Source organism: Sciurus carolinensis, chromosome 14 (assembly GCF_902686445.1).
Source record: "Sciurus carolinensis chromosome 14, mSciCar1.2, whole genome shotgun sequence".
Taxonomy (NCBI): domain Eukaryota; kingdom Metazoa; phylum Chordata; class Mammalia; order Rodentia; family Sciuridae; genus Sciurus; species Sciurus carolinensis.
Window position 1 is genome coordinate 87,991,070 of NC_062226.1, and position 12,148 is coordinate 88,003,217.

At 37.5% G+C, this 12,148-nt stretch overlaps 1 protein-coding gene across 1 annotated transcript; it reads left to right on the forward strand.

Moving 5' to 3' along the window:
• Positions 1–338: 338 nt before the first annotated feature.
• On the forward strand, positions 339–3,512 carry Ctsl (cathepsin L). The gene is made up of 7 exons (XM_047525066.1): positions 339–464; positions 766–888; positions 988–1,134; positions 1,314–1,538; positions 2,008–2,170; positions 2,787–2,904; positions 3,413–3,512. The coding sequence occupies exons 1-7, from the start codon at positions 339–341 to the stop codon at positions 3,510–3,512; spliced, it is 1,002 nt and encodes a 333-aa protein (XP_047381022.1).
• The last annotated feature ends 8,636 nt before the right edge of the window (positions 3,513–12,148 follow it).

The following is a 12,148-nucleotide window of genomic DNA, read 5'->3' on the forward strand; positions in this document are numbered from 1 at the left end:
AGTTTTCCTTCACCATACCCTTCTGCTATGATTTTATGACTCAACTCAGGCCCAGAGCAAAGGGGTCAGTCAATATGGACTTAGGGTTTCAACATAAACTAAAACAAATTTTTTCCCCTTAGAGTAGTTTACTCAGGTATTTATCACAGTGACAAAAGTTAACTAACACAACACCCTTAGCTTCTCCCACAGTCTTTGGGTAAATTTTTGGGAGAATAACTTCAATATTTTTATTATACCCCTGCAGCCTTCATTTTTCAGGTGAAAGTATGATGACTTTTTAGAAGTATGGATCTAATCAGACCTTCATTTCTTTTCCCTTTTTAGGTTTTTGAAACATGAATCCTTCTCTTTTCCTGGTCATCCTTTGCTTTGGAATGGTCTCAACTGTTCCAACACTTGATCACAGTCTAGAAGCACAGTGGCACGAGTGGAAGACAAAGCACGGGAAAACATATGGCATGGTTGGTAGCACCAAAACTGTCCAGAGGGACCCAGGAGAGAATGGTGCCTGCTGTTGAAAGAGTATAGTCAGAGTAGCTTCTAGAGAATACCTCTCATAAGGCAGTTGCCTAATGGCACTCATTGTGAGCCCAAAGAGAGCAAACCCCCTCCCCCCCCCTTTTGTCTTGATTTGGAAAATGGCTTCCAGAAATGTAGTCATGCTTGGTCATGGTTTTCTCTTCATCTCTGACAGCAAATCCACTTGGTAAGGATAGGTTGGATTATAAGTATAATAAAGACCAATAATGATATGCACTTTAGAATGAAGAAGGACAAAGGAGAGCAGAGTGGGAGAAGAATATGAAAATGATTGAACTACACAATGGGGAATATAGCCAAGGGAAACACAGCTTCGTCATGGCAATGAATGCCTTTGGTGACATGGTGAGTGTATTGTGGATTGCTTAACTCCATGCTTCCTCTATTCAGTTCTTTACAAAAGCATTTCTTTCTTTCTAACATTTTATTTACTTTTCCTTGAAGACCAGAGCAGAATTCAGTAACATGGTGAATGGTTTTCAAAACCAGAAACACAAGAGAGGGAAGGTGTTCCAGAAACCTCTGTATGGTGTTGTCCCCAAATCTGTGGATTGGAGAAAGAAAGGCTATGTGACTGCTGTGAAAAATCAGGTATGACACTGTCTAATTCAGACCTACTTCCTTGTGGAAAGCCAAGAATAATCAACATCTTTACTTTGGTAGAAGTTGGGGGGACATACAGTTAATTTTTTTTTCTTAGAAAAAAGAATATTCAGATAGATAAGCTGTTGTCAAAGTCTGGTCATTTGTTTTTTGTTTTCTCCTTTCAGGGTGCTTGTAACTCTTGTTGGGCTTTTAGTGCAACTGGTGCCCTTGAAGGACAGATGTTCCGGAAAACTAAAAACCTTGTCCCATTGAGCAAGCAGAACCTTATCGATTGTTCTCTGCCTCAAGGCAATAGTGGATGCTATGGTGGCCGAATGGATTTTTCCTTCCAGTATATTAAGGACAATGGAGGCCTGGACTCAGAGGCATCCTATCCATATGAAGCACAGGTAAATGGAGCACCTTGTGTTGTTGTCATTCCAGCTTAGGTTTTGAAAAGTGGAACATTTTCAAGGATAAGATGACTTTTTTTTCAAAATTCACATTTGATATGGTAGAATTCATCTCTGCAAACTCTCAGTGTTACCATAATAAATAGTTAACCTTTGCACAGTTCTCTGATGAGATGGTTAACATACAGGTGATCTTACTTGCATGTAACATGGAGCTTGTGGACAGTTCTAATAGATTTCTCCACTGTGAAAAATTTCTGTGAACAGGTAGACCTAGGGGTACCATTAAAAATATATGAGCTAATTTTCAGTTTCACATCAACTGATAGAATTTTACTCCCTGAGATAATTTATAAGCATTGACTTAGAAATTCTGAGCTGCAAACTGTTGAGGATTGTGGTTCTAACTCATGTTCGCTGGAGGTGGATGGCAATAATTAACTCTCTTCCCTGTTATCATTAAAAGAATTGGTCCTGTAGGTACAATCCTCAGAATTCTGTTGCAAATGACTTAGGCTTCGTTGACATCCCAGAAGATGAGCAGGCTCTTATGAAGGCTGTGGCAACTGTCGGCCCCATTTCAGTTGCTGTTGATGCTGAGCATGATTCCTTCAAGTTTTATAAAGGAGGTATGGTTTTTTTGGTAGAAATTGATGTAGAAAAATTATAAAAGCACCATGACACACCAGTATGATTGACCCTTTGTTATGCAAAAGTTAATGTAAAAATTTTGGTGCATGAATTTTACACGTTCATGTTCATTCTATACATGACAAGGTTTGTACCTGATGTTCCCCCTTGACAATACTTGAAGCATATCCCCATGAATATAAGTGCTGCACAACATTTTAAAATAGCTATATCATTAAATGTTTAGTTTAGTTTACTTAAGTTGTTTCTTCTAATTATTGGATATATAAAATTTTCCAATTTTTTTTGTTATTAAATCTGAAAACAGCTTCTCAATTTAAGTATTTTTTGCATTCTATGCTATTTCCTAAGATTGACATCCTAGCAGTAGAATTATTTCAAAGAATGGCCTTTCATATCTCTAGGCATTCCTTTTACCAAAGGATAGAAACCAATTTCTATTTTCAGATGAGATTCCTAGACTTGAAAACAATAGATCCTATTTTTAAGTCTTATCTGGAATTTATGTCTTTTCAGGGAATTGAGATGGGTGACAGGGTGGGTCTCTGTCAAATTGCTGGAGCCTTTCACCCCAGCATTGGTTTTACTCTCCAGGCATTTATTATAATCCACACTGCAGCAACACTTCTCTGTCTCATGCTGTTCTGGTGGTTGGCTATGGCTTTGAAGGAGCAGAATCGGACAACAATAAATACTGGCTGATCAAGAACAGGTATAAGTTGCCAGTGAAATATAAATATGCAAATATATTTATATGTGAAATTCAAAAGCGAATTCTTGTTTGCACTTGGTATTTGGATACAGGTCCCAGAAATCTTTCTTTAATTCTGATTGAACATAGAACTACTAATGTGTGATTATAACATTAAGATATGATCACAAGCTTCCTGGGGGTATTATTAATATAGTATGTACCACTGCATTTCTAAATTCTGAAATTTTTTTTATATTTCTGTAATATATCTGACCTGAAAAACATTTTACTTGTTTTCTACCTCTGATTTTACAATCTTGTGTCATTAGTATTGCAATTATTTTTGAGTCAAGGATAGAGGTTATGTGCAAATTAAGACTCAAAAGTTTATACAGGGTGAAAAAACACATCTGCCTCTCCTGATCTGTGAAGTCTGTGGCCTCTTGGCAGTGTTTAAATCTGGTGTCATTGTTAATAAATTCAATGTGCTTTATTTTCTAAGATGGAAAACTTGCTCTTCTTTCAGCTGGGGTGAAAGATGGGGTATGAATGGTTATATGAAGATTGCCAGAGACAAGAACAACCACTGTGGAATTGCCTCAGAAGCCACCTACCCCTTGGTGTGAAGTCATAGGCAGTGGTAATAAATGATTGGATTGGTGGCAACATGCACACAGGAAGGATTTCCTTTTCAAACTGACAAACTCCTACTATCTAGGATCCAATACTTGAATCATTGATGACCCAGGAATGCTGTGAATTCTCTGTCATTTTATATTGATAAAATGTTATTGCTAATTTTCTGTCATAGGTATATTATTGATTTCCTTGATTAATAAAATTTAATTATTTTACAAAGGTGGACCATTTTTCTGTTTTTTGTTACACTGAGTTTTGTTTTTTTTTGTGTGTGTAGCTAAAACATAATTAGGGTCTAAAGATAGAACTGAATGTGCCAATGGAGAAAGCATGGAGGGCCTGCTGCTCTTCCAGTTACACATATGCAGATCTTATGTCAGGTGTTCAGTGACTCTGTCTGACCCAATCATTGATTGGATCAAAATTTGAGAAATGATCTAAAAGAACAACAAGAATTGCTTGATAAAAAATAATTATTTTGAAAAATGAACCGACACATATAGTAAAGGGCCTGAGAGATAATGTTCATGTCACCCAATATTTTTGCAATCCGTTTGAGTTATGGAACAAATATTTCAGAGCCAATTTATGTAGCATCTTCCAGAACTTCTGGTGAAGACCCTGTGACCATGTTGCAGTTGAGGTAGGACAGGACGCCATGGGATTGCCAATGCCATTAATCTCTGGGTCTACAAGGGATATGGGATAAATTCCTGGGTTTGAAGCTGGCAGTTAAACCAGCCATGGTCTTGGAAGATGAAAGACAGGTACAAAGATCAGAGGTGAGGGTCTGAAGTCTCATATAGACAACGTTACATGGTCTATGAACTATTAAAAAGAAAAAAAAATATGTAAATAAATATCCAACATTGTCCTAGTAGAGAGCACAGAGTTCCATCAACTGTGTTTTTCAAAAGTCTCATGTTCTCTCTCAAGAAAATATAAAGGAGGGGTGGCAGTATTTAGTGAATAGTGTCTATCATCCTTAAGAAGGGAATGAAGTGCATAACCAGGGTCTTAGTCCACAGAGCCTCCAGCAGTCTGTACCCAAGTCCATCTGGACTGGATCAGGTGTCATGCTGCACTCTCCTCCGGTCTTCCCCACTAGTTAACAAAATTTCTAACTTTTTGATTTAAATTGGTAGGTGTTAAATCAGGAGTGAAATTCCTTGGGTTTTATGTAAATATAGAAGGTGTGAGAGAAAGATTTGTGAGAATTCCAAGCCAAATCTCTTCTTCTGGTTGGGACTCAGATTTGATATAACCAGACTTTATGTAGCACCTACTATCTGCCAGTCATCACCACTGTGGTAGAGACTTTCCTGACCTCAAGAAGCAGATGCTGTGAGAAAAAGTGAGGTGTTCAGGAAGTACTTTGAGGGGGAAGGAACAGCAGACATTAACCAGAGCACCCAGAAAATGAGAAAAGATGAAAGGATGAGATCTGAGCTGAGAATAGTGGTCAACACCCTGAGAACACAGACTGTGATTAGAGACCCTATGAAGTGTTTGTTTTGAGGTGTTGAGAGATAAGGCTGCTACAGAAGTGGGTTTTTAGGATTCAGGGAAACAACTGGGCAGGGCAATGAAAAGTGTATTCTGAAACAGGGTTGGTGGTATGTGCCTGTAGTCTTAGATGTCAGGAATCTGCAACATTAGGATCACTTGAGCCCCAAGGAATTCAAGATTATTCTGGGGAACATAATAAAATGCTGAAGAAAGAAAGAAAACAAAAGAAAATGAAAAAAAAAAAAAAAAAAGAGAAGAGAGAGGAAAAGAGTGTTTCGGTCATTTCTTATTATAAAAACAAACCACCAGGAAACCCAGAAGCTTGGCACAAAACTATCACATTTCCTGGCTGAACTCAGGAAAATTCACCATCACTTGAAAGTCTGTTTTCTTGCTATGAACATGTGTAGGTTTGTCTGGGTTGGACATCCATGAAGACTCTCAGTGACTCTAGCCCTCTAGGGTTCAAGTAAAGTCCTGAGCAAGTGACATTTGATCTCAATTTCAGGAATTCATGTGTGTATTATGAAGGGGCAGTTTCTCCTTGTACTGTATTATTTCAACTTTTAAATAACGAACATTTATTATTTTAATGAGCTACATATTCAGAAGTGCATAGCTCTAGCAATAATATAACAAAAAGATAAACCGTGCCCTCCTCCTATCTCATTCCAGGTAATTCACAGATGAACTATGGGAATTGGGATCAGACAACATTTGTTCAGGACCTTTCCTGAACCCTAGAGAACATGATATACCTGACACATGCTTTTATTGTCCTCTGTGCTCTCCTTTTTATCTCCTGCCATATGCAAATGCACATGGATTCTTGCTATGCCATGATGATTTGACTCTTCTGTGGAATGTAAGTTTCAAAAGGGGGAACACAATTGTTTGCTTCAATAGGACAAATGGGGGAGTGGACTTTTTAAACAAGAAAGTGGAAGATTGCTTTCTCTATTTCTATGAAGAATGTCACTGACATTTTAATTGAAATTGCATTGAATCTGTAAAGTGCCTTTGCCAGTTTTGGAGGAAATGCTTTCAGTTTTTCTCCATTAAGAATGATGTTGCCATGGACTTAGCATAGATAGCCATTACAATGTTGAGGTAAGTTCCTGCTATCCCTATTTTTTCTAGTGTTTTGAGCATGAAGGGGGACTGTATTTTATCAAATGCTTTCTCAGCATCTATTGAAATAATCATAGGATTCTTAACTTTAAGTCTATTGATGTGATGAATTATGTTAAAATCCCAATGACATACCTCATAGAAATAGAGAAAGCAATCATGAAATTCATCTGGAGGAATAAGAGGCCTCGAATATCCAAAGCAATCTTGAGTAGAAAGAGTGAAGCAGGAGGTATCAAAATACCAGACCTTAAACTATACTACAGAGCAAAAGTAAAAAAAGGCATGGTACTGGCACAAAAATAGACAGGCAGACCAATGGTACAGAATAAAGACACAGAGACAAAACTACTTCAATATAGTTACCTCATACTAGACGAAGGAGACAAAAACATACAATGGAGAAAAGATAGCCTGTTCAACAACTGGTGCTAGGAAAACTGGAAATCCATATGTAGTAAAATGAAATTAAACCTCTATCTCTCACCCTGCACAAAACTCAACTCAAAATGGATCAAGGACTTAGGAATTAGGCCAGAGACCCTGCACCAAATAGAAGAAGAAAAAGGCCCGAATCTTCATCATGTTGGTTTAGGACAAGACTTCCTTAACAAGACCCCCAAAGCACAAGAAATAAAACCAAGAATCAATAAATGGGATGGATTCAAACTAAAAGACTTTTTCTCAGCAAAGGATACAATCAATAATGTGAAAGGAGAGCATACAGAGTGGGAGAAAATATTTTCCACATGCACGTCAGATAGAGCACTAATCTCCAAAATTTATAAAGAACTTACAAAACTTCACACCAAAAATACAAAGAACCCAATCAATAAATGGGTCAAGGAACTGGACAAACACTTTATGTAAGAAGATATACAGGTAATTAGTAAATATATGAAAAAGTGTTCAATATCTCTAGTAATTAGAGAAATGCAAATTAAAACAACTCTAAGATTTCATCTTACTCCAATTAGAATGGCTATTATCAAGAACATAAGAAATAATAGATGTTGGCATGGATGTGGGGAAAAAAGCACACTTGTACATTGCTGGTGGAGTTGCAAATTTGTGCACTCACTCTGGAAAGCAGTATGAAGATTCCTCAGAAAACATGGAATGGACCCACCTTTTGGCCCAGCTATCCCACCCCTCAGTTTTTACCCAAAGGACTTAAAATTAGCATACTATAGTAACACAGTCATATCAATATTTCTAGCAGCTCAATTCATAATAGCTAGATTGTGGAACCAACCTAGATGCTCTTCAACAGATGAACGGATAAAGAAACTGTGGTATATATATATACAATGGAATATTATTCAGCCATGAAGAATAATATTATAATATTTGCAGATAAGTGGATGGAATGTCATGCTAAGTTAAATTAAGCCAAGCCCGAAAATCCAAACGCTGAATGTTTACCCTTAAAGTGGATGATGACACATAATGGAGGTGGGGTGTAGGGGGTAAGAGAAGAATGGAGGAACTTTAGATTATGTAAGGGAAATGAGAGGGGGGAGAGGGGAGGGGTATGAAAGATGGTGGAATGAACAGACATCATTACCCTATGTACGTGTATAATTACACGAAAGGTATGAATCTGCATCGTGCACAATCATGGAAACAAAAAGTTGTACCCCATTTGAGTACAATGAATCAAAATGCAGTCAGTATAAAAATAAATAAATAAATAAAGTGGAAGACATTATTTCTCCAAGTCATTGCAATGTCTATTTGTACAAAGCCTCTAAAACAATGCGTTACAGAAAGGTGGTATTGCTGACCATTTGGTTTTTCTTCCTGCTTTCCTATTCCCATGCCTTAAAAATGAATTTGATGACTGGTACTTCTTGAAATTGACAAATTATCATCAAGTGACCGATCTATAACTCTACATTTAATAAAATGCAATAGACAAAACTTCCTGAGTCTTATTTTAAATGTAGTATCTATGAAAGTACATTATCTTATATAGATTTCTTTTTCTCACTAATAAAATCAGATGTAGTTCTTTCCTCAGAATCACCAAGTTTCAAGCTGAAGGAAAACCACAGTTAGAGTGGTGGTATTCAAGACACTGACATCACTTAACACCTCTTCCCACTGTATTGACACCTCCAGTTTGTTTAAATTGACTAAATGACTATAAAAAAGCATTATCCAGTAGGTTGCAACAGCGAAATGGTGTGTGTTTTATATAGTGTGTAGGAAACAGTTTGCTGATGAACAGATATTCTCATAAAACCACTTGTGAAATGAATCTCTAGGTCTTTTTACCATGTTTCTCCTGAAGAGTTAAACCATCAGCCACTTCATTGAGTAGGTAAGTAAATCAATCACCAAAGTTAATAAAGCTCTCAATTTAGGCTCATATGTGCTTTCCATGGTACTCTTTGTGCTTCTTCTCAGAATTCATCTACATGTACCTTCCCTAATGGCTTCTCCAAGGCTCAGCCTTTTTGCAGGACATCTGAGATTAACCAGAGAAATCTTGCTTTCATGGCAAATGGGCAAAGAATGTGACAGATGTGTTTCAGTGAAATAATGGTCACGCATCCTGGTACAGGAGGTAACAGGGAGTTGAACTTGGAAGGCTCATCCCCACATTCCTCATCCTCATCCCCAGGTCTATTGTCTGTAGACTCTCTGGAGGCCAGAGGTTCCCTTCCACAGATATGACTGTGCCTCCACCACCACCTGATTCCTCCTCCTACAGTAGAAAAGCACCACCCCATCAGAGGGGACCCCATGCACAGTAAATGCACTTGAATCAATTGTTGTTTCCTCATGTTAGAATCATGTGCTCCATATTGAACAGTCAAGTGTTACTTTGCATGGCATCCTCTCAATGACCTGAGGAAGGACAAGCTCCCTTACTCAGAGGGTGGATTAGTTCTCCAGAGTAGAAGCTGAGTTCCCCAGTGGACCCTCTGGATTTGAGGATAAGGTTTGGCATCACAGCTAGAGATCGGTTGGAGGACCAATTTCACCAAGAGACAGGGGCAGCAACCACTGAGAAGAGGACGTTGGTGGGGGACAAAATCCAGGAAAACAAACTTTAACCATGAGAGTGGAGTCAGTGATTTAGCAGTACATTCAAAGTATATTTTGAGATTTCCCTGGCTTTGTTTTTGAGGGCATCACAGAGGAATTGATAGTCTTGATTATCTGGTCCTATTTCCCTTCTGTGCTCTTTTGTTTTTAAAGGTTGTTTTTGTGTGTCTTTAGAATTGTTGAATAAATGAATCTCATTGTTTTACTACCTGAGATTGTCCTTGTAGCAGTTCCACTGATTTAGGCTTCAAAGTCTGATAGTGAATTGATCGTAGGGAATACAGAGGGCTTTTGACTACTAGAAATGATCCAGGAGGACACGCTCAGGAAGCACAGGCAAAAGCACCCTTCTGGATTCTGATGGGCAGGAAGATGAGGAGCCCCAGGCCTGCACAGGCAGCACACCTCTGCATGCTCACAAATATTCTCTGCTTGACCAAACTGGAGTTGGCTTCTGAAACTTCTGCTAACCCTGCATGCACACTTTTTTATAAAATCTGATTTTAGCAAAGAACTCTGCTAAATCAGTTTAACAAGAATGCCAATCCTTGATTTGTGATCATCCTACTTATCTTAGTTTCCTTTTTCTCTTTCTTCCTCCAGATGGTGCCAGATATCCCTGTGTTCATCAAGAATCCTGTTAGGTCTGTTCAGCTGGATCCCCCTTATCCTCCACATTTCTTGTTAGTTTTCCATCCACTGACCCTCATTCTACTCCTTGCCTTTAAATTATAATTTGCCCATCCTGTATTCAGAGTTAAGTCCAGCATTATGATCCCTTTGTAGTCATTACTGTGCATATCTCAATGGTAATAAATAAAAATTTCCTCATGCTTTAAAAAATGTCATTGAGCAATTTTTCCTTCTACAGTGGCTTCCATTTCTTTTTCTTCTTTCAGGGTGTAGATGAAATTGAAGACTGTATAAAGCAGCAAGGAACAATTTGAAGTTAAAATGATAACAATGGAAGAAAATGGTGTTTGTTCATCTCTACAGCCTACATAAAATCTTTGTGATCAATAGTTATCAACTGAAAAACAATTGCATAATAATCTTACTTCGATAATTTCAAATGTGTTATTTTTCACCCCCAGAATTTCTTTATAGAACTTCCAAAGTTCTCACTCTCTGGAATCTAAAATTTCTCCAAATTTTTATAGATTTGACACTAATCAGGAGCATTGTAAAAAGTTTTGGAGAATTTGTCTCAGTGGTCCTTTCACATCTTTAATCTGGTTCTGAGGTCCCCAAAGAGACTGTCAACTTTTCTCCACATCTATTATGTGGAGAAACCACCTGCCTCATCCTATACTTCAAAATAAATAGCCATTGTGAAGGCCCATGTTGAGTTTCAATATCACATGTGCCTCTTGCAAACTATAATTGGTAGTGACCAGGATAGTGATGAATCATTCAGTTGAAGAAGCCCAGGTACAGAAGTTATGGATGTTGCTTCACCAAACCAGTGACATTTTATATCTTAGAGTGACAAAGAACATTCTGCTTGTCAGTGCTTATTTACTATTTCCAGTCAGAACATGAAAGTCTTCTTCAATGAGAGATGTGGAAACCACTGAACCTGTAGACAGATCCTCCAGGTGAGGCACAGGCGTATCTTTGGTTCAGGTACCATGAACATGGCTACCAAATTACCAATGCAACTGACATTCAACTAAAATTAAAAAAAAAAAACTCACTGATAAGAAAATTAACATGTTAGTGGTCTTGTTCCCAAGTTCCTTTCCCTGTGGAAAGATCCTGACATGTTAAAATAAATTGACTGTGGAACAGACATATTTAACAGGAAAGCGTTTGGGGGATCCACATGAGACCACTGACACCTGACATTTTTTGACCTTCAAATTGACAATATTGAGGAGTTCAACTAAATAAAAAAATGAAGAGTCATTATAAAGACAATAAATGCTAATGTAAAGATAGGGAAATTCCTAATACTTGCTCCCTGGAAAATTCATGATTACTCTTACTTGATTTTCTGTTTTAGGTCTTGGTGAGGAGAAAAACAAACACTTTAAATGTTTTCTAAAAACTTAGATTTTACCTTTAAAATTTTAAAATTAGGAGATTAAATTTTTTTTTTCAAAATTAGCATATTGAACATAAGGTGCTTTATTTTTTTCCTACAGAAGTCTAGATCTAATACTTCAATGTATTTTTCTGAACAATAAGACTCTGTTACTAGAGCTGTATGTTTGGCATTTACTCATTTAACATTGTACACACATATTGAAATGTCACTATATATCCCAAAAATATATAAAGCATTGTGTACTAAGTAAAACTATATATATATATATATATACACACACACACACACACATGTATATATATACACACACATACATACACATATATATGTGTTAAAAAAGAAATTTAAAAAAGAAAAAGAAGACTCTATAGATCAGTAATGACAACTGTTGGTCAACTCTAATCCACTGACAATCTGCATAATGTTGAACACTTTATAAAATGTAAATGCCTTTATATAAGGTGTGCACCCACCAGTCCCCAGAGTCCTTGACATTCTCTACAGATTCCCTCCAGCATTTATTTGCACTTTACTTCAGGGCCCTCCAAAGCATTTCAGTTCCCAAACCGTATCTTGAACATTGATGCCTCTTCCAGTATGTGGTAAAACCATTCTGGTCAAGGAGTGAGAGGGGAAGCCTGCTTCCTTCCTACATTTTCCCTCATGACTTTTTCTGTTCTCAGACACAGTCAGCAGGAGACAAAACCCAGAAAATACTCTGCCCCTCTCATGGTCCAAGATGGTCAAGTTAAAAAAGACTGATGATATTTATGGCAGGTGAGAGTATGAAATGGGGCCTTGTGGCTGCTCTTGAAACTGATGCAAATTTTTGGTCCAGTAACTGGGAAATGTTCAACACTTTTTGAATGTTCATAT

What these genes read in the sequence shown, in the direction of transcription:
- Ctsl (XM_047525066.1), top strand. Translation starts at nt 339, where the DNA reads ATGAATCCTTCTCTTTTCCTGGTCATCCTTTGCTTTGGAATGGTCTCA. An exon ending in TGAATGCCTTTGGTGACATG is followed by an intron (nt 889 to 987) that starts GTGAGTGTATTG and finishes TTTTCCTTGAAG; the next exon opens with ACCAGAGCAGAATTCAGTAA. An exon ending in CCTATCCATATGAAGCACAG is followed by an intron (nt 1,539 to 2,007) that starts GTAAATGGAGCA and finishes TATCATTAAAAG; the next exon opens with AATTGGTCCTGTAGGTACAA.